General features: G+C 39.7%; 4 protein-coding genes across 6 annotated transcripts; 3 read left to right on the top strand and 1 right to left on the bottom strand.

Annotated features, from left to right (window-relative positions):
• Positions 1-692: 692 nt before the first annotated feature.
• gins4 (GINS complex subunit 4 (Sld5 homolog)) lies at positions 693-4,944 on the top strand. 2 transcript variants are annotated; one of them, XM_067521736.1, is made up of 8 exons: positions 693-966; positions 1,062-1,148; positions 2,773-2,886; positions 2,983-3,080; positions 3,159-3,247; positions 3,400-3,490; positions 3,622-3,736; positions 4,026-4,944. In XM_067521736.1, the coding sequence occupies exons 1-7, from the start codon at positions 868-870 to the stop codon at positions 3,716-3,718; spliced, it is 675 nt and encodes a 224-aa protein (XP_067377837.1). In that variant the 5' UTR covers positions 693-867; the 3' UTR covers positions 3,719-3,736; positions 4,026-4,944. The 2 variants fall into 2 exon arrangements, with proteins under 2 accessions (XP_067377837.1, XP_067377836.1); XM_067521735.1 differs by having other exon boundaries at positions 3,622-3,726; positions 4,026-4,915.
• A 394-nt stretch (positions 4,945-5,338) lies between these two features.
• Positions 5,339-7,122, top strand: ppp1r3c2b (protein phosphatase 1 regulatory subunit 3C2, duplicate b). Its single transcript, XM_067521734.1, has 2 exons — positions 5,339-5,996; positions 6,238-7,122. The coding sequence occupies exons 1-2, from the start codon at positions 5,977-5,979 to the stop codon at positions 7,067-7,069; spliced, it is 852 nt and encodes a 283-aa protein (XP_067377835.1). The 5' UTR covers positions 5,339-5,976; the 3' UTR covers positions 7,070-7,122.
• Positions 7,123-7,772: 650 nt separating this feature from the next.
• Positions 7,773-18,155, bottom strand: LOC137136407 (phytanoyl-CoA hydroxylase-interacting protein). Of its 2 annotated transcripts, none has more exons than XM_067521733.1 (5): positions 18,020-18,155; positions 11,310-11,486; positions 9,137-9,311; positions 8,821-8,938; positions 7,773-8,722 (listed from the first exon to the last, which is right to left on the bottom strand). In XM_067521733.1, the coding sequence occupies exons 2-5, from the start codon at positions 11,484-11,486 to the stop codon at positions 8,176-8,178; spliced, it is 1,017 nt and encodes a 338-aa protein (XP_067377834.1). In that variant the 5' UTR covers positions 18,020-18,155; the 3' UTR covers positions 7,773-8,175. The 2 variants fall into 2 exon arrangements, with proteins under 2 accessions (XP_067377834.1, XP_067377833.1); XM_067521732.1 differs by lacking the exon at positions 18,020-18,155 and adding an exon at positions 13,631-13,824.
• On the top strand, positions 18,060-20,379 carry polr3d (polymerase (RNA) III (DNA directed) polypeptide D). Its single transcript, XM_067521731.1, has 8 exons — positions 18,060-18,221; positions 18,370-18,413; positions 18,507-18,661; positions 18,751-18,875; positions 18,966-19,125; positions 19,257-19,504; positions 19,587-19,739; positions 19,901-20,379. Exons 1-8 carry the CDS (start codon positions 18,060-18,062, stop codon positions 20,015-20,017), a joined length of 1,164 nt encoding a protein of 387 aa, XP_067377832.1. The 3' UTR covers positions 20,018-20,379.
• The last annotated feature ends 227 nt before the right edge of the window (positions 20,380-20,606 follow it).

Genomic DNA, 20,606 nt, shown 5'->3' with positions numbered 1-20,606 from the left:
GGTGTGTGCGTGTGTGTTCATATGCATTACATGGTGGGGCTTAAAATGTGTTTACACAGTCATATATGGGGACATCTGTGTTCTTGTGGGGACCAAATGATGGGCCCCAAAAGTTAGGATTAGTTAACAATTGGTTATGGTTGGGGTTTTTGGGGTTGAGTCCAAAACTCAATGTAAATCAATAGAAAGTCTCCACAGTGTAATAGAAACAAGTGTGTTTTTGTGTGTGTGTGTGTGTGTGTGTGTGTGTGTGTAATTTTATCTTGATTATTTTTGCTTTATTTCCTGCAGCTAGGATATTTGTTAATTATAGCCTATATAGACTTGTAATCATAATTCAGGAGCATTGCTTATGCTTTGCACGGGAATTATGTTTTTACTTTTACAATAAAAATATCATAAATTAGAAAATGCTCCCAAAATATTAAATCGGATAACCCCTGACTTGGGTCTTTCAGGAAGCTTTGTCGGTAAGTTTTGTAAAAATCCGGCCTGCTGGAATAGAAAAGGAAGGCACTTAGACCAACCATGAGAGAAATGCTTTAAACTAAAGTTTTATAGCTACAAACCAAAACAAAGTGTCTTTGTCATTTGTACATATTACACGTCGTCCACTCCGAACGCTGCCTTACAGGCCAAACGCTGGGTATAACTGCAGTTATATTTCTCGCGAGATTAAATGCAGTGGCGCGAATAAACAAGGAAACTAGTAGAAACGTGTTACTGTGCAGAGTTGTTATTTACCTATGCTCATAATGTGTTGTGTTTTGGTTATTTTTTCAGCTTGAATCACTTTTGTTTAAAGTAAACGTGGAGGTTTTGTTTCTGTCAGGAGGTGCTTTGGCGTTTTACTTACTAAAATAAAATATGTCGGATGTTTTGTCTGACGATGGCAGCGACATCAACCAAGATGACAGTCAGGAGGATGTTATGACCCCGGCAGAGCTGATAGCTAAACTGGAAGAAGTGAGTTGTTGTTTGCAGAATAATACGGTTTGATATGTGGTGCCACATTTAGACCTCCTGTCGTCTCCTCATTGCTGTGTTTATGTACCTCGCAGGCTTGGCTGAATGAGAAGTTCTCACCGGAGCTGCTGGAGAACCGATCGGAGGTGGTGGACTGTGTAATGGAGCAGCTGACTCACATGGTACGTTTAATAATGAGGAATAGCACCTCCCTTGTGTTTTATGTGTGATAAACACTTAAGAGTCAACTTACGTTTTAAAATGTCACAAAGCAGCAGGTAGTTGTGGTGCGAAAAGTTGTTACTCACAAGTAAATGTAATCTAGGTTATTATTTAGTTTAATAGAAAATGGTTACATTCTTAAAATTGAGAAAGTGGAACTCTTTAGTTTTTAAGTAACTTATTTATTTGGACTGACCGATTAGTCTTGTGCACTTTTTAAATATAATTACACTATTCACAAAAAATTAGGGCTATTTGACTTTTGGAAAGTTCAGAATACACCTATAATGCACTATAAACTTTACAGGTGAACTTAATTTGACCTTCTCTAAACTTTTGTATGCACATGTCCAACTGTTCAGTGATTCAGTACTTATACTATAAAATGCTGTTCCCTAACAAGATGATTAACCACAAAAATCACAAGTGTTCCCAAACGGGATGTTCCCAGTTGCTACTAAGCTTGGAGTTTCACATAGTGTCATCAGCAGGTTGCAACAGAGACACATAGAGACTGGAAGAGTCACAGAAAGGCATAGAAGTGGATGCTCTTTGGCCACATCCCATACTGTTGACTATTTCATTGTGAACAGTGCCCCACAGAGCTGGATGATGAATGCCACTCAACTCCAGGCATCTTTTAAGGGAGGTGAAAACCACCCGAGTGTCACATTAGACCATTCGAAATAGCTCAAATCACCATGGTCTGCATGCTAGATGACCTGCAATTGTTCCTGACTACACCACTAGCGTCATCGTCTTGCATGGGACAGGGAGCATTTATGGGGAACCAGTGGCCTGGCCCTGATGTTGGAGACATCAAGGCTATCATCATCAACGCTATTCATCAGCCACTGTTTTCACCAGATCAGCCTTTGGAGGTGGTGGTGTTACAGTCTGGGCAGGTGTGTCTAGTCAATACAGATATATGTCCTAGATCTTGTGAATGTTACTTTGACAAGCCAATATTACCAGAATAACATAATTAATCCAGTCATTGTGCCTCTACATGAGCAACACAGGCCTGATTTCATCTTCATGGATGACAATGCTCCAGCTCATTGAGGTAGTGTTATCATGGAACGGCTTTTGGAGGCTGGGGTACCTTAAATGGAGTGGCCTGCACTTTCTCCAAACCTGAATCCCGTAGAAAACCAATGGGATCAGCTGAGTTGTCGTCAGTTGAGAGGGCTTGAGATGTTGTTGTCAAGCTTTAATCGATGCTTACGGAAACATGACAAGTTATTGAAACAATGACCTCTTTTGTTGCGATATACCCACCACTGTTGTTAGCTTTGTTCTCAATAAATTGTTTGAGAAGAGGAAATTACCATTGCATGCTTCTACTTAAATTAGTTATTTAGGCCATGTTGTTAAATGTGTAGTTTAAAGTGTATATTTATGATTAAAATGTAAAATCTATAGAAATACTTCTATTACTACTACTATTACTACTTCTTCTACTATTTGGGCTGTTTTACCATGTTTAAACAAATATTATATATTATAATATTTGACCTATATATGTTGTTCGTCTGGTCATTGTAACTTAGGAATAATAAAAGTGTGACTTTACACCAACAGGAAGCCAACCTGCAGCGGGTGAAGAAAGGTGACACAAAGGCCAGTGTCCATCGCATGGAAATAGACAGGATTCGCTTTGTTCTTAGCAGTTACCTCCGCTCTCGTCTGCAGAAGGTGAGTCCGATCAGCAGCATGGTGTGCAAAATCAAGCTCTCATTTTACAAATGCCTCTTTACAAAACTGCCTAATGGTTGTACCACAAATGACTAGATTGAAAAGTTTTTCGCACATGTCCTGGAGAGAGAGAAGTCTCGAGGTGAGGGAGATCCATCTCTTCTTTCACCCGAGGAGTTTGCCTTCGCTAAAGAGTGAGTGTAGTAAAATAACATTGGAGTTGTTTGTTAATGCAGTGCTTAAGTTTAAAACCTCTTTATCTCCGCACACAGGTACTATGCCAACACAGAAACCTACCTGAAGGCTGTAGCACTGAAACGCATGCCCCCCAACTTACAGGCAGTGGATATGCTCAAAGCAGGTGAAATCTCCTCTAGTTTTACCTCACAGGCTCTCTTCTTTAGTCTTTGGTGATCCATGCTCGAAATACTGCATTTGCTTGGCAGATGATTGTATTTTCTCTGACATTTTCACTAATGTCCCATCCCATATTATTTTTACATGTAATCCCAGTTCCCGAGCCGTGCTTGGACTCGTTTGTGTTTCTGCGTGTGAAGGAGAGACAGGAAAACATCTTAGTTGAGCCTGAAACAGATGACCAGAGGTACTTTTATTCAACATTTAACTCCTTTTAAAATTCCAGTAGGTGGCAGTGTTACCTCGTTACTTAAAGTGTCACTTTTTCTGCATGAATGCTTAAACAACTGATATTATCTGTGCTGCTTTTTTCTTCAGAGAGTATGTTGTGGATCTTGAAGAGGGCTCTCAGCACCTAATGCGGTATCGAACTATAGCGCCTCTTGTTTCAAGTGGAGCCGTACAGTTAATTTGAATGCAGAGGTACGGACCAGTGAGTTCATTCCTACTAACTACTGTCTTTACATCCTCTTGCACAGACATCTCCTAATTCATGTCTGCAAATCTTACATTAGCAGCTGCTTTGCAGTGACATCGGGATGTCTTTTTAAGCTCTTTTGTTTACTATCTTTTTGGTGTGTTAGTGTCTTTTTGTAACCGAATTATGCAAGATTAGTGTGTCTTTTAAGAACCATAATGTTAACTATATGTTGCACTTGTCATCTAATGTGACTGCAGTTTACAATTAAGTGGAACTAACACATTGCGATTTTATGTTACAGGCCCTTCTGTTGGTGTGGATTCTTTTCTCTAGGAGATAATAAAATGAACTCAGGCTCATTTTCCTTGTTTTCATTACACAGCGCTGATAAGGATTGGGCAGTTTAACCTGCATTCATCACAACTGGAAACACATCCTTCCATCTTATTGTTGTCATGATTAAGGACTACCATATAGGTTGCGAACATAAACATTTTTGGCATTGTGGCTTTAGGAAAGGTCCATACTAGTGAAACTTGGAAGCTGTGAATGCAGCTGGTTTAGCAGTGCTGTGGTTTTATTTTTGGATCTTATAACCAACAGACATTTGGTTACTTAAGGATAATGTGTGCTGTTGTGGTTGAAACTCTTAAGACTCTATCTAGTTTGCAAATTCATCATTCATTCAAACACTCTATCCAAATGACTTTCATTTTTAAACCTCGAATGACACGAAGGTGAAATTTCATCAGTATACTTGGAGTTACAGCGCCTAGCATCCCAAGCTTCACATATAAATGTGTGTATATACTGTACTTGAAATGCAGTTGTTTCTTTTTGTGATTTTTATTCATAAATTAAATGCATTATGGTTGGCTTTAAATTGTAAAAATCCTGTAAATCAGATAACTGTGCATTTCATCACCTCAACACCCTTCTGCTGACTGTGTTTTTACTTTCACCCTAAGACGATGTGTGCAACACTGTCTTTTGAGACTTAATGTCATAAATGTCGTAGCATTGTTTTGTACGAGATTCAGAAGAAGCAATCAGTGCTTATTGTTTGCCTTCACACAAATTGCCCAGTAATTGGGACTAATAATAAAGAATGTAGACTTTGTTGAACCAAACTACATTTCAACACACTTTCGTCTTCTTTATTTGCACTGCTCATAGCTTTAGCTATTATCAAATCCTATAACTCAGTGTTATTAGACACTCCTGAAATTAAGGTCAGGCAACTGAAAAGTTTAGAGTTACCAAACGACATAAAATTGTGAATGTAAGAAAAAACAAGCCTTAATTTTGTTTTAATAATTAAATCTGTTCAGTTCCAGTATTTAAAAAAAGTATATGTCATTATTAAATCAGCTATAGCCTTTTCATTGAGCAATGACAAAAGTCGAGCCTTTCAAATCTTGACCAATGTAACCCCTTTTATTCCAATTCTGAGGTGCCAAGTCATCTAAATGTCTTTTAACTTTGTGTCCTGATACATCTGCAAAACGTTTAGCGCTTAATTATGAATACCTTCCTCACTTTGCTGACTAGCAAGCTGAGAATGGATTGTAATCTGGCCTTTCCACACAGTCATACATGCTGCCGGACTTTGGGACAGTGATCCCTTTGGGATGTGAGCCAGCTAGCAGAGGCGTTGGATCCAGACCGTGGAAACTGTGTCTACTGACAGATCTGAGAATAGAATCCAGGATGACTGGAATAGTTTCCACAGTGCAGAGTAGAATTACATATAGGCTACATATGGTGCAACTGAATGTGTTAAGTCAGTACTGGACAATAGCAGTTTAAGGTGATGATACTAAGTTCCCCTTAATATTGACAGCTAAACATACTGCCAACTATAATATGTTTTTGCACTGACAGTTCCATAATGAAGAACTAATACTGATCAAGTAACACAGTCAAAAATAAGGACTGTTGCTGTAAATGACCTGAAACCAATAAAAAACATCTAAACAGAAGCAAAACAGAAAACCACAGTATTCAGCTGCTTGGCCAACAGAGTGAAGAGGGTGGAGTGAACGGCATTACATCTCAGCTAGCATAGTATAAATAGGATGTCGTGCCAGATTCTCTTGTAGATGAAGGGACAACGGAGACGACTGACTGCAACTTACTACCCATGAGAGTTTTTTAACGTACGACAATAATTGTGCCAGCTGTTTTTTATTTTCTAGAACTACAAACAAGCACAAAATAATATTCCCTTCACTCAACTCTAGACTAGCAGTATGGACATGTCCAGCACAATGTAAGTGCTTATGCTGCAAGTGTGTGGTGATTCTGCCGCTGCTCAGTGAATTATCTTGCATCAGTTATTCAGTTATTATTGAGATGTCATTTGCAAATATTATCACCTGTGGGTCTCAGTCTTATGATGCATTTCAGTAATGCACTTTACAACTGAAAAACAGGACAATTGCAACATATTTCTTACTTTAAACAAACTTCAAGTGCAACAGTTTATTAAACCCCTGTTTTTCTCTTGCAAGTGTCCTGCCATTGGTTGAAGCTTGGCCCCAGTCTGCAGGGCTTATAGAGATTGCTGTCAGGCTGTACTTGAACCAGCGAAAACACCTGTGTCCTCATGTTTGGGTCCCAATCCTGAAACCCCGACGCTCTTGCATCCGTCCTCCCGTTTCAGATCAGCTGCCCTATGACAACCTGAGCCATCTGACTCACCCTCTCTCATCTTTCTTGGATGAGTTGGACGACGAGGTTTTGATTTCAATCAAGAAGAAACAGGTGGTTTTCGCTGACTGTAGAGGATTGTCTCTAACAGCCGTGCGAGTGTTTTCTGATGAAGAAGAGCAGTCTGACCTCGACCTGCTGCCATCGCTCCAGGGTTTTAGAAGCATGACAGATGACAGCTACTGCTGCACTGTCAGCACCTGCTGCCCAGGAACACGACTCAAACTGGGCTTCTCGCAGCCCTCTGCAGATTTCCAGGCCTTCCGTGCCAAACTGTCAGAGAGCATGATTATTCTGGAGAACTGCAGTGTTACTGACCACGCTCTCAGAGGTACCGTTCGAGTTAGGAACCTCAGTTTTGAAAAAGACGTGCGTGTGCGCATTACCTTTGACTCATGGCAGACCTACAAAGATGTGCCGTGTACGCATCTGCAGGAACGCTTTGGAGGACCTCAGACAGACATCTTTAAATTTGATGTTGCCATTCCTAAACTGCTAGATGCCAAAAGGAAGATAGAATTCTGTTTAAGTTATTTACCAGGTGGGCAGAGCAAGCCCTTTTGGGACAACAACAATGGACAGAATTACAGCATTAAAGTGTGTGTGAGCTCACATCTGAGTGAAAGGGCATGACGTATAATGTAGAAATTACGGTATCCTTATTGATCCATTCTAGGTATAACGAGGTAAAGATGAGGTTGATGTTTTGTTTTTTTTTATTACATGTGCATTGTTTTAAGTTTGTAATTTCATTTTTTTTAATAAAAACATTTCAGTATTTGCTTTGGCAGCATTTGTTGCATTTAATCTTTCAGTTTTCCTTCGCATTCAGCATCAAATAGTCAACCTCGTTTTCCCCTATCGCACCTTACATTTGGGCTTACCTCTGTGCAGAGAGAGGTTCCCTTTCACTTTGGAATTTCTGGGATCCCCATATAGGTCAGAGATTACTGGGGAGGGACAAACAGAAGCCGCATAGCAGGAGAGAAGCTAATCTTAGTTCAATACTGTTTAAAGGGCCAACGCTTACTGCCAGTGACTGATTGTGGGGAAGATGGTGATACAATCTTCCCCATTACCTTCCTTGCATCTTTAAAACCCCAATACACTCGGTGACCCAGCTTTTACTGTCAGGTGGCACCATAGTTTCTGCAGTAAAAGTCAATCGTGCACCATTTAGACACTGAATCATTAAGAATTCTTTCCTGATCATAAGTCTACATATACAGAACGATCAATAGCAAAATTGTGAAACAACAAAATATTTGTTATGATTATAATATGACTTAAAAGGAAGCGTGTTTTTAGCACTTTGACAACAACAACAAAAGACAAATAACATCAAAATTGTAATCCAGCATATCAAAAGTATAAAAAAGAAATCCAAGGAAGAAAGGGTAAATTAAAAAAGGTTTGAAAAAAATATTCAGAAAATGACATGAAGCCTAAAGAGAGTACACATTTTCTTCATTATTCTAAAGCCTATCATGTTTTAAATAATGCTTTGTTCTGTAGTCATGGGTAGACATTTTTTCTTTTCCAGCTGTGACCATAATGGACTTTTTCTATTTAATACTGGTCTATTCTAGTCAAGGGAAGGGGGAAAGCAGCATGCACACACTGAGAGGTGTGTTGTGACCCACACATGAGGAACTCAACTTTTTCGTCTTGTAAAAACCTGTGTCTTTCAGAACTGTAGGCTCACACTGCCCCAGGTATGTCCTACATCAGTCTCTTCCTCAGCGTCCCACACTAATGTTGCACACTTTGCAGCTTGGGTCTTTCTTGGCGTTGGCTGTGGTCAGACTCATAAGCTGGTGGTGCCCACTAATCTGCTCAACACTGCCCTGATCCAAATGAACCGGCTCTGTGAAAAGCACCTCAAGGATTACGTCACTTGCGTGGCAGTATAGAGGCTCCTCCCCCGTCTGCTGGGGGTTATTGTAAGTCAAAAAGGGGTTGGAGGCGAGGTCCAGCATAGGCAGGCGTGTACGACAGAAGGTATCTCCCTCAGAGCCGACAGGTGCCAGCACCAGCACCACATAGTGGTAAGCTGTATACATACAGTAGAAATCTGCAAAATACAGGCAGATGTTGGGATTTAGCAAATATCCAGCTGGAATCTGAAAACGCAAGGGGCCATAAGGGGAGTCTTTGGGAGGAAGCCCTGTATCAAACTCTGTGTTGCAGCTGAAGAAGACTCCGTGCAGTTTGCCATTGATTGGAGAACCGTGACTTCCACTGATGTCTTTCAGGGAAGGACACATCAATCCTCCACATTCCTTCCTAATCCAAGACATAAAGAAGAAAACCATTATTACTCTTAATTGTTGGTGGTTATAGGTTTTAGGTACACAATAAAGAGATACGAATATAGTACTAACCTGATATAGCTGAAGTAGTCTGGATGCTGGTTGCGATAAAAAAAAGAGAATTTCAGCAGCCTGCCTGCCGTGCCCTTGGCTTTGTCGAGAAGCTGCTGTAGGTGTTCCATGGCATAGTCTGCACAATTGATAGATTATTGCAAAAGTTTAAAAATGCCAACATCTACAAAGTCCTGTGATGAAATAGTTTTCTGCTACTTTTCTGCACTGCACTTCTATTTGACTTCTATTATTTCTATTCCCGTTGGTTAAAGCTCTTACATGCCTTTGTATACACTATCAGATAACTTCAGCTGTCAGATATGGCATTTCTTACCCCCCGTGCAGAACTCCACCACCTGGCTCCACTCTGACACCAGGTAGTCACCATCTGGCTGTCTGACAGCAGTTTGTACAGCAACACAGTAGTCTGTACGGGGGCTGAGGAACCAGTGTCCCCTGACTGCCATGGGAAGAGGCACTGCCTTGGCCACCAACTTAGTTGGCACATCCTGAAGGACAAAGTTGACATCAGAGACAGGGAGCAGCTTATATGCTATTAGAGGCTGTGTTTTTATTTACATTTCAAAGTGAACACAATTGTTAACTCAGCCACTGGTGTCCTTAAACTTTTCCTTATTAGCATGATATTCCACTTCAGCTCCAAGCTTATGTAACTAGGATACGTGTAATCAAATCAGCAGCTTTGTTTTGGCCAGTGCCTCTGAGAAGCACTGCTAATTACTACAGACTCAGAGGCCCATATATCCATGGAAACAACTCTGATGCAAGTTTGTTTGTGCCACTTTGTGTATGAGAGAACATATTCTTCATTACGGGACAACTCACTCAATCCTACTTCCTCCCTGACTTAACAAAATCACTTTTCAGCTGTTGAGTTCCAGCTTCAATTGTAAACCATTATTACAGTCAGTGTATTGCATCTAAAATGAATGAAGATCATAAATGTGAGTTAAATTTAGACTGATCACGGCCTGTTAACTGATCACTTAAATGCTAATATGATTATTCATTTGGGGGCACTTAACTATTGTTAAAAGGCCCACTCTTTCTGTCTTCTGCAGCCATGCCAGCAGCTCTGTGCGGCAAATGGTAACATAATCATGCCCACAATAAAATTGCAAACATTTTGTTATTAAAGAGGTACGCGCTAATGTTTATCACGTTCAGTTCCTTAATTTGGCTTATTAGCATCCCAACATTTTCAGCAATAAATACAGAATACAGCTCAGACTAATGGGAATATACTTAGCTCTGCAGGTCATATATGACCTGTTGAAATTGACCTGATGAGACTGAAAGGGGATCACCAAATTTATTAAGTCATAGTAAATTAAGTGTGAAGATGTCATAGCAGAGGATCTTGCTTAGTCAGTAGACTAAACCTGTTAATCTGTTGCAGAATATGAATATCAAATCTTTAAACAAAACTGTGCCCAAATGTTCAAGAAACTAATATACATTTTGAATAGGTTTCAGTCTGGAGCAAAGAGATGAACCAACAGACAACAGAGGATAGAAAAGTTTCCATCCTTAGAAAAATACCTGTTGGCATTGGAGTAGATTAGCTAAAGTTAAAATCTAATGTACTACCACAGTTGTAGAGTGCAATATGTCCTAATGAAAGCGACAATGTTCACATTTTGTTTAAGCTATTTTAAAGCAGTGTTGGTTCATCTCTGTGATCATTTTGGATGATGTAGTTTGTGCTCCATATTACAGAGGTGTTGCTGTTATTTTATATTCGGAACATCTTTCTGAAACATATTTGAAACATAATGAAGGTAGGACTTATTTCAGGACTGTTGTCACCTTTTGAAGTGCATTAGTTTTAGCAAGATGTCCTTAATATACAGTGTCTGTACGTGCCAGAGATGCCATTTATCTGTAGATCCAGAGGCTGCAGATGGAAAGTCACTGGTAGCTAAATTCAGTACAAAGCCCTCTCACAGTGTGAGACTGATTGCTCCTGACACATAATTTTTAAAAAAAGATAACCATTACAGAGCTCTGAGTCTGTGTAGTGCGATAATTTCTTAATTTGTGAATTTAATGATGTGCATTGAAATTCACATTAAAACGATTCTGTGCTGCAGCGGCGTTTGTCAGTTTTTGTCCACTTTCAGAGGAAACAATATGCAAGTGAGTCACTGGCCTGAAGCTGTTGATGACACTCATTTTCCCTTTTCATTTGTAATGGAAGTGACTGAAAGGGTGCAACCGCCGTTTTATGTGTAAAGACTAATGCAAAATATCATAAGGCAGATAGACCCATCTGTTAACCTAACTAGACCTCCTAAAATTGCATGTTTTACTGTCTTGTTTAGGTTATTATTTTAAAAAGGCATATAGTACAAGAATGACTTGATGGTGAGACCCGTTTGGTGTGAATCTGGAATGTGAACCTAGAAACGACAACAGGGAGTAGGTTGCATTCAGGCATCAGACAGAAAGTACAGGAGGGCATGTAGCAATTTCAAATTTCAGACCCTGTGTTTAAAACGGTTGGGGTCACTGCTCTCTTTACGACTCAGGTCAATGAAGAAGTGTGTGGCTCTGGCAGTGTCCTGGGGGGGCATATCCCACATGATGCGGAAGGAGTCACAGGTCACCTCGCAAATCTGGATATTGCAAGGGGTGGCAAGAGGGGCCTCCATATCTGTCATCTGCCATTAAACCAAGACATAAAAGAGCATAGTTAGACAATAATGTAATCTGGAATTATTGTACCAGTGCTCCAGGATGGTAACATCTGCTAAGAGAGATAAAATTCCATCACAGAAAGCTACAAAGTGGGCACTGTACAGCACTCTAGAAATGCCATGCCTAGAAAGCACCTCATACAATCCAATTAACCTTTAATTTAGAGATCTGTGTTGTTTTCTTCACGGTCCTGCTCTTTTCTCCCCTAAACACCACCCCCCCTTCTTGCCCTTAGCTGACATTTCCCATTATTACACAACTTGATACGCTCCCAGCTGAGTGACTGCTGGCCTCTTCTTTCCCCGAGCATTTCATAATCCACCTACAGGAGTCTCCCAGCAACCGCACGTCTGCAGCATCCCTCAATCTTCCCCAGCAGTTATCAAGCAAAGGTTCACAACAAAAACTCTGCTGCACCTGTCAGCAACATTTTAAAGCACAGGTGACTTTTTAGACACTTCTGCCTCCTCCCTGAAGTGCATACCTTTTCAAAACAGCTGAGCAATTGGATTCTTTGCTGCCCAAGGGAAATCTTCAAACAGCTTTTATATTCTTTGAGCAGAGAAAGGGAGGTTTAAGTGGCTATCAGCAGCAGGTGATGCATGATCATATTTCCTTATATCCCCATCAGTGATTCGATCCAGGCAGCTGCACATAGCCTTGAGTACTGTTGGTCAGCCTGTGTTATGTTTGATTAGCTGTCAGCCTTACTCTGCTAAAACTGATGGTATGTCTCTGCACTGTGTGCACAATACTCTTCCTCTTTTAGCCCGAGACTTGTAGTTTTTATCACTCTTGAAATTATTACACCTATCTCCTCTAGTATTTCCCTTTATTTGTATGGAATTCCAGCATCTCAACACACAGGCAGCAGAATGCATGTTTCCCTTATTAAAATCCCCCTTGCAGTGAGCATCTGCTAAATCACAGGTATGCCTAAAATAGCCTTCAAGCTATTCAGAGCAAACTATCAAACATATTGACTGTGTGATCCTACAGATGCCTTGTGTGGTGTCACTGGCTGACTGAGGTCTGTTAAGGTGCTCTCCAGTCAATATGATGGACGGGCTGCAGCAGCTTATTAAAGCTTGTGAACTGTGAAATTTGTGCAGTAGCTCATTCAGATGGGGGCCAGGGGCAAGAGATGTTGCATCACGCACGTGTGTTTCCACACGTCTGTTTTCCAGCTGCTGTTCTCATTTCTTACTGTGGTGTTTTTTCAGAGATACTAGAAAGTGGAGCAAGAGAAGATCCTCACAGGACAAGTCATCAAAGCCCCATGTCTCTGAGTATGTACCACTTTTGGATCAAATACATGTGAACCCAGTTCAGTTCAAGCCCAGGTTTCCATACCACAGTCCCATTCCTCTCTTTTATAAATCATACTATAAAAAGAAATGTGAGCCAATCATCTCTGCCATAGCTTTGATAGAGAGTTACTCCAAATAAAGCAGCTGGATCTAGCTAATAATTATTCACCCTAAAGCATAATTTAACTGGAAGTTTGTACATCAGGTTAGTGCTTCTCAATTACAGTTCTTACACTAGCTGAAATTCATAACACAGAAAGATGTTATCTCTTCGAAATATCATCATGTAAGATGCTGGTGCATTCATGTATATGGAGCAGGGCACGGTGAGCAACTCTTTTAGGAACAATACTTTTAGATGGTTGCATGAGGGATGAAGAAATAGCAAATTTCCTCGGTACATTTTTACAACTAAAGGGGATAAAACGGTCATCACAACAGTCAGAAATAATTTGTGAAGTTCAATAAACACGCAGCTAAAAAGAGATGCTGTGTGACTAATACCGTTTGTAGCCCCCTGCACAATAACATCTGGTATTAACAGTTGAGAAAATGAGTGCCGATGTTATCACATGAACCAGCCAATGCAGCTGTATGAAATATCCACACAGTCTCCTGTGAAATGATATTGGTGGAATGTAATAAATTTTAATCACCCATGCATGCACACATCAACCCAATTACATGCAAATTAAAGTCAAACACCAACATCACAGCATAAAATCATTTAAACTTCAGAGCACAATACAAAGAGCTGATTTTACGTTCACTTCTAAGACATCGAAAGGCTGACTTACTTGCATGATGCACAAATCTGTGAGAAGATTTTCGCAGAGCTGAATTTTACTATCTTTTCCCGCTTTTCTACTTGCCTCCTTTGCTGCAGTCGATGACAAAACCTCAGGAGAACTGATTAGGAGGTGAAACGAACACACAGGCTCCACTCTCTCTCTCTCTTTCCCTGCTCTCTGTCTGTTTCTCCCTCGCTCTCTGTGTCACACAAACACTCTAACCCCTTCATGTCCTTCCTCCCCCCCTCCCAGGCTCTTTTTTTTTCTTTCTTTTTTTTTTTTAACTCTGGGCTCCTCATCATGTTTACCTGACTATTATGCAGACAAACAAGATGAATGAACAGATAAAAGAAACAAGAACAAGGGAATTTTACTGTTCGCTGAATTTTACTGAACTGTTGTGTGACTACATGTGAGTCAGTCTCATCAGCATCATTCTTCACTAGCCAGTCATCAACAACACATCATTTATCTGTAACTGTGCCCCAAGGCACAAACACTCTCTTATGGACTGAACACTTAGCTTCTTGCATAAATGTCACCTCTCAGTTATGGAGATGGGTGCTCAGAGTGTGAGGAAAACATGAACCCTTTCATGTACACTCCACTACATTGTGTTTTTAAGAGATTGTGCTGTAGGCAATGCCCCACTAATTTCCATAGAGCACCACCAAGACCTAAAAAATATACATGTGCCAACTGTTTTGCCATATGGACGAACCCCACAGGGAAGCCCCCCCCCCCCTCCCCCCAGCCCAAACGAAGGCGAGGGATGCCACTGTTTAAGTCCGGACTAAGCTGATTTACACTGGCATTAATTTTCATAGGGATGATTTTGTACTGGTTCAACCACATGGGACAACTTAATTTAGGATTTCATCTGAGATTAAAGAAACCCCTAACAGATTAATGGCTGTAATCTGCTGCTAAAGCAAAGGATATGTGGATAGAAAGACTCATAACAAAGATATAAACTGATAATGTTTAAAAAATGGCAAAGATAAACTGCCATAACTCCACAGATGGTGTGCAATATTGAAAAGCTTCATTTAATTCCAGCCACCCATAGATAAGTGATAGCCGCATAGTGTAATTAAACTGTAATCAGCCATCATTAGTCAAGCCATGACAGTCCAAATAATCCCCTCAGCTACAAAGGTGCATACACTGTTTTTTTAAAGAAAGGCTGTGTATGTGTATATGTTTAGAGAACGAAGGACATTATTCCCCTTTCCCCTTATTTATATATGTATACATATATAAAGCAGCCCAGAGCAGGGCTTTTTTTCCCTTCTTGATTCTTAACTGGGTTGGTACGAACCATTTGTTGTTTACACAAGTTTAAGCATTACATATAGTATGAAACTAGATGGCATGGATGGGTTACAGATCTGGAAACTGGGCACAGTCCAAAGCATGAGAGGTTAGGAGCTCCTAGACCTAAAAATCTACAAAGATGCACAAATTGACTTAAAAGTCATGTAAAGCCTGCTTTCAAGCTTAGACAATGATCAATAAACAAGACCCAACAGAGGTCAAGTGTAAACTTCCAAAGGTGGAAGGAAAAAACATAGTATGGAGAGAAATCGACAAAGAGTGGCAGCAGTACTGGGATCAGGAAAAGAAGGGTAGACAATTGTACTCCATCCAAAACAGTGTTAGGTCCACCAGAAGGGGGGATTAGAGAGGAGGAGGTGGTAATGACCAGGCTACAAATAGGGCACAGTAATTTAAATAGTTTTCTTCTCTTAACAGGGAAACATCAGACTGGGCTTTGTCAACAGTGTCAGGAGTTAGAAACAGAGGTGCATGTTATGTTAAATGGTAGGAAATACATGATGAGGACATGATGGGTAAGTGGAGAAAACAAGTATGTGAATGTTGCTTTCAAGGACATGCTGGAGCCAAATAATCCATGCAGTATTACATTTTTTTAGAAAGAAAAGGCCTGATCTGAGAATTATAGTATATGTAGGGAGAGATTAAAACCAGAAGATGGCACCAATGCAACAGATGGGATAAAACACCAACGAAGAAGAAGAAGAAGAAGAAGAAGAAGAAGAAGAAGAAGAAGAAGAAGAAGAAGAAGAAGAAGAAGATGATGATGATGCGACATTGATGAAAACTCGGACGCTTTTGCGCAGGTTTGATCACGTGAACTCAGGCTGACGACACTGCGGAAGTGTCATGGCGCCGCACATCATGCAGTGTCTGAAACAACACTAGCACAAAACAAATAATAAATATTCTTCTGTTATAAGTTTAGGCTTGATATCTGGTTTAGACATCGAAGGGATCTTAACGTAAGTATTGGGATGAGCTGGACGTGTGGAAACGCATTGCTGATAGTGTCAGTTTCATGTGTTCATGCATGTTTGTAATCGTGTTATAATTTGATTTGGCCACGTGTTGAATTTTGTTTTTAATAATCTAATTGTAAGAGCCACGGTCGCGATATGAAATACATTTAAAAGTGATAATTAGGCTTGTACACTTGTCACTTTATATTGAGATTTAAATGCAAGCCCTGTTCATGTATTTGTTACATGATGTGACCACATTTTGCGCAGAGGCTCTGTAGGATGTTAAGAAAAGCCTTTAGACTAAAATGTCATGATAAACGTTTAATTAACTGAAATAAATGTTTTACAGTGAACTTCACAGTAAATTAATTTCAACAGTCGCACAGATACAAAAGCCTTTATCATTGAATTATCTGAAGTAGAACTGATTATTTTTCAGTGCAAAAGCATCTGAAGTGCTCTCTCGTATTGCAAACATTAGTGGTGACATTATTAGAACTGCAAAAGTGGTTAAATAGAACAGACCTTAACCCAAAAGCAATAGTTATCACAGACACATCTAAATTATTTAAGAAAGGGCAGTAAATTAAATGGTAAGGTGCTACATTATTAACATTACAAATGTCAGCAGGTGAAGAAGATATATACTATACCTTAACGTTAGAGATGAATAGTTTGTATTTGAAGATATTTTAATTACTACAGGTGCTTTGAGCCCTGCTTTAAAATATGAGAAGCTTTTGAATAATAGTATTCAGTAGTGCACATTAGTAATGTGAATAGAATAACCAATTTCAGTGTTCATAAAAATGTTCTTATGCACAAACAGAAAAAAATATTAGTCATAATTTAATATGTATTATTTCTCAGTAGTTAACACACCATGGAGTCTTTATCAGAGGTGACAACTCAATTTTTAAGTAAAAGTGCTTGCCTAACATCATTGTATGAATCAGCGGGGTTTTCTCTGTTCTGCTTTGTTTTTGCCGTATCTGTATTGTGTCTTGAAAAGTTAGGTAAATTATGAAGCTTATGTTTATGTGTACGATGATGTCATGAATAACATCACATCGCTTCCTAATGTGATGGCGTTGGAAGTTTGAAGTTAAAGGTCATGTATGTTTATAATTGTGTTGCGATTGGATTTGGCCATGCGTTGCATTTTGTTTTTAATTATTGTAAGAGTCATGGTCAAAATATGAAAGACAATTCAAGTGATCATTTGGCTTGTACACTTGGAATAGATGTCACTTTTCAATGACATGTAAAGCCTTAAAGGTTAGTTAGATAAATTAAGAAGTTTATGTATGTGGACCGATGTGTCATCAATGACGTCACATAGCTGCCTTTGAAGTGTTTGTCTTTGAAGTTTGCTAGGGAAACAATGTCATTGGGCAGTTTTTAGATCTGAAGGACGGGAGAACAAAGTAGTGTAGCTATTGAAGTACAGTTTCTTACCATGTTCTGTGGAATTGAACGTGTTCTGTGAAATTTATTATCGCGTCAACGTTTCTGTGGAAATACTTATATGAGCTCAAGTGTGGAATGCTGAATTTAATAAATGTTCACTGTTTTATCATTCATGTCTAGAGTGGATAATTGCTGGACCACCGGACATGAGTAAACCTGCCTCTACAATCGTACTGCACTATAATTCCTAAGTCTTGATGATGTAATAAAAACAAGTTCATCACTTAAAAAAAAGTATTTTAAATAGTTTTGAATTTTGCTGTTGATAACATAAATGTTTAGTCCGATTAGTCAGATAAGCTTGACAACATGTATACATTTAACAAAAAATTTGAGTTAAATATCGCTTTCTTTAGAGATTTGGTGTAGAACAAAACGGAATTTAGTACAGGTGGAGCTGATTTTTAACCGCTTCATACACTACCTGGTGGTTAACCGATAACAATACTTAATCGTGTATTAGTTGAATATATTAAGAATCTCAGCAAAAAAAATCCTTTTGAGTTAAAGTGGAGTTTGAAAGAAAAGTACCATAACATTTTGTACTTTATTGAGTATTAATATAAATACCTCAAAATTGTACTTAAGTACAGTATTTTAATAAATGTACTTATTTACGTACCACCTCTGATTTTAATGCTCCTCTTTGGCTGCAGCTCTTGATGGCTGATTCAGGCTCAAGTGACCCCAGTGGTCAACGTGTACCAGCCCCTGGAGGAAGCGGTGCTGGACTGCTCATGGGTCGCCGGCCATCATCCGCCATTTCTCCTGGCCGTCTCCCCTCAATGCGATCAAGAGACCTCACCTTAGGGGGAGTGAAAAAGGTATTGCATTGTATTTCACATTTATCACAAGTGTCCTAAAAACATTTATTCGCTCAAACTGTGGTAGTCAGCTCCTTTTATAGTCTTTCAGATGTTTTACAAGGTTTTTCCTATACTTAGGACCTGATTTTGTGTTTTGTTTTTTTAGAAAACATTTACACCCAACATTATTGGGCGAAAAGCCAAAGAGGAGTAAGTTCATAATTTGCGTTACATGCCAAAATATGAGCAAAAATAGGAAAGAAAATTCTGACTATTGACCAGTAACTTTTTCTGTCTTGACAGAATAAAAGTTGAGGGCGGGCAGAGGAGAGAGAGGAGAGATGGCGATCGTGGTCGAGGTCCGAGAGACAGAGGCAGAGGCCGAGGTCGCCCAGAGGTCATCCAGTCCCATTCGATTTTTGAACAGGGCCCTGCAGACATGATGATGAAAAAAAGAGGTAAGTGTTTAGCTGGATAATCCGCTCATTCTGTACTGTCTTAACTGTCTTTCACAATGCAAACACATGAATTCCTGTACTAAATATAGGTGGCTATGAAAGTGAGAGAGATGCTCCAAGTGTGGGACCTTCACCCATCATCAATATTAAAAAGGAGAAGAGGGAAACTGAGGAAGAGACCAAAGAGATCCTGCGTAGTCTGAATCGAGACAATGTGAGCCCTGGTTGCTACTCATTTTTATTATTAAGTTGATTTATTTTCCGTTTTCCTTGAATTTAGATTTTCCTTTGGCTTTTCCTGCAGTTTATAGATGATCCCTGCCTGCGGAGTGAGCAGAGAAGCTGCCCTGTTCAACTTCCCCTTGCTGTGTCAGGATGGGGATTCAAGGAGGAATTTAGCAATATTGCTATCAAAATTGAGAAGGCGGACGATTATTGTGATCCCATGGAGCCTATCGTTGAAAGTAACTGCAGGATTTTGTTGTTTTGACTCCTTAAGCTTCTTATTTGTTTTAGCTCATTAAAGCACGAAATAACATCTACGCATGTTGGCTACATAGCTGCTCTTTCTAAACACATCTTATCTTTTCTTCAGTCAAACAGGAGCCAGAGGATATAGAAATAAAGAAGTCGGAGGCTGCCTTTAGGCCTCCCTCACTCCCTGAACCTGAAGTTCTGCCCAACCTGCTGCATAAATGGAGCCTGTGCAAAGATGATAAGCTGTTCTTTATGCAGCTGCCTGACTCCCTGCCTGGCCAGCCTCCCACCAAAGAACACAGGCCGGTGAAAACAGAGGTGCAGACAGAGGATGGACAATCTGTGCTTATGAAAACAGAGCCTCAGGTAGATACCACTGTTGCCCGCATGTTTAATATAGGATTACAGTGAGGTTGTGTGTCTAAGCAAGATTTGAAATTCAAACCAGGAAGAGGGACCTGAAGACAACAGCTGCAACCTAAAAGATCTGCGGGAGGGTCTTATAGGAAAGATGCTGGTGCGGAAGTCTGGTCGCATACAGCTCATACTCGGACAGGTGATATTTGATGTGTCACTAGGAACATCGTGCTCCTTCCTTCAGGTATAATAATCTGCTATTAACTGTTGTCAGTCTGTTTCAGTCCCGGGTTGTTTTTGTACTCTATACGTACATGTGTCTTCTGGTTTCTCTCCATGGGGATATAAATTTACAGAAATATTTCTTTATGATTTTCTCTACTTCCTCTCCCCGTGTTTTCTCAGGAGCTGGTCTCTATTGGTACAGAGGGAAGAACAGGTGACTTGACTGTACTAGGAAAAGTCGAACACAAAATAGTCTGCTCCCCAGACTTTGAAGCTTTACTGCAGAGCATTGCTTGATGCTCATTATGCCAGTATAGCCTCCACAACTGACACGTGAATGCACTTGTGGTGTGTTGTGATATGTTCACTGTCACTAAAGGACTGTCTCTTTGGTATCTCCACATCTACAAGTGGCTATCGATGGCACTTTTGTGTTTACAGTAGGTGGAAAAAAGTCACTGAAAGACACTATCAAAATTTACTATCTATAAATATAAAAAAATAACAAGATCTATTTCTTCTTGAGGTGTTGACATTTAAGTTTTATTGATAAGTTTAAGTGCCAAATTTCATTAGTTAACATTTCTTTGCTTCTGAGAGTACTTAAAAAGCCTGTACATGAATGTATATGTGTGAATAAAGGTGTTTTTGGTATTCCAGTATGTCTTGAATTTTTACCTGGTGGCCACACTTTGAATGTATTACCGTTGGTTTAAGACAGGAGAGATTTCTGCTCAGAGCTGGTTAGGGGGTTTGTGGACTAAAGATTTGCATTTTTACAAATTCAGAGGTTAAATAGTGCTCATGCTTCTGCTCATCTGCTTAACTTTGTCAATCAATAGCCTTTAATTTTGTTAATTCACATTTGAAGTTTTATTTTTCTTCC

The sequence above is a fragment of the Channa argus genome, chromosome 11 (genome assembly GCF_033026475.1).
Source record: "Channa argus isolate prfri chromosome 11, Channa argus male v1.0, whole genome shotgun sequence".
NCBI classification, from domain to species: Eukaryota; Metazoa; Chordata; class Actinopteri; order Anabantiformes; family Channidae; genus Channa; species Channa argus.
Note: the sequence above shows the minus strand (reverse complement) of the source record. Positions and strands in the feature narration are given on the sequence as shown.

What these genes read in the sequence shown, in the direction of transcription:
- gins4 (XM_067521736.1), top strand. Translation starts at nt 868, where the DNA reads ATGTCGGATGTTTTGTCTGACGATGGCAGCGACATCAACCAAGATGAC. An exon ending in TGATAGCTAAACTGGAAGAA is followed by an intron (nt 967 to 1,061) that starts GTGAGTTGTTGT and finishes TGTACCTCGCAG; the next exon opens with GCTTGGCTGAATGAGAAGTT. An exon ending in TCCGCTCTCGTCTGCAGAAG is followed by an intron (nt 2,887 to 2,982) that starts GTGAGTCCGATC and finishes ACAAATGACTAG; the next exon opens with ATTGAAAAGTTTTTCGCACA.
- ppp1r3c2b (XM_067521734.1), top strand. Translation starts at nt 5,977, where the DNA reads ATGGACATGTCCAGCACAAT. An exon ending in ATGGACATGTCCAGCACAAT is followed by an intron (nt 5,997 to 6,237) that starts GTAAGTGCTTAT and finishes TTCTCTTGCAAG; the next exon opens with TGTCCTGCCATTGGTTGAAG.
- LOC137136407 (XM_067521732.1), bottom strand. An exon ending in GGTGGAGTTCTGCACGGGGG is followed by an intron (nt 8,939 to 9,136) that starts GTAAGAAATGCC and finishes TCAATTGTGCAG; the next exon opens with ACTATGCCATGGAACACCTA. An exon ending in GACTACTTCAGCTATATCAG is followed by an intron (nt 8,723 to 8,820) that starts GTTAGTACTATA and finishes GTCTTGGATTAG; the next exon opens with GAAGGAATGTGGAGGATTGA.
- polr3d (XM_067521731.1), top strand. Translation starts at nt 18,060, where the DNA reads ATGGCTGATTCAGGCTCAAGTGACCCCAGTGGTCAACGTGTACCAGCC. An exon ending in CATGATGATGAAAAAAAGAG is followed by an intron (nt 18,662 to 18,750) that starts GTAAGTGTTTAG and finishes TACTAAATATAG; the next exon opens with GTGGCTATGAAAGTGAGAGA. An exon ending in GTAGTCTGAATCGAGACAAT is followed by an intron (nt 18,876 to 18,965) that starts GTGAGCCCTGGT and finishes CTTTTCCTGCAG; the next exon opens with TTTATAGATGATCCCTGCCT.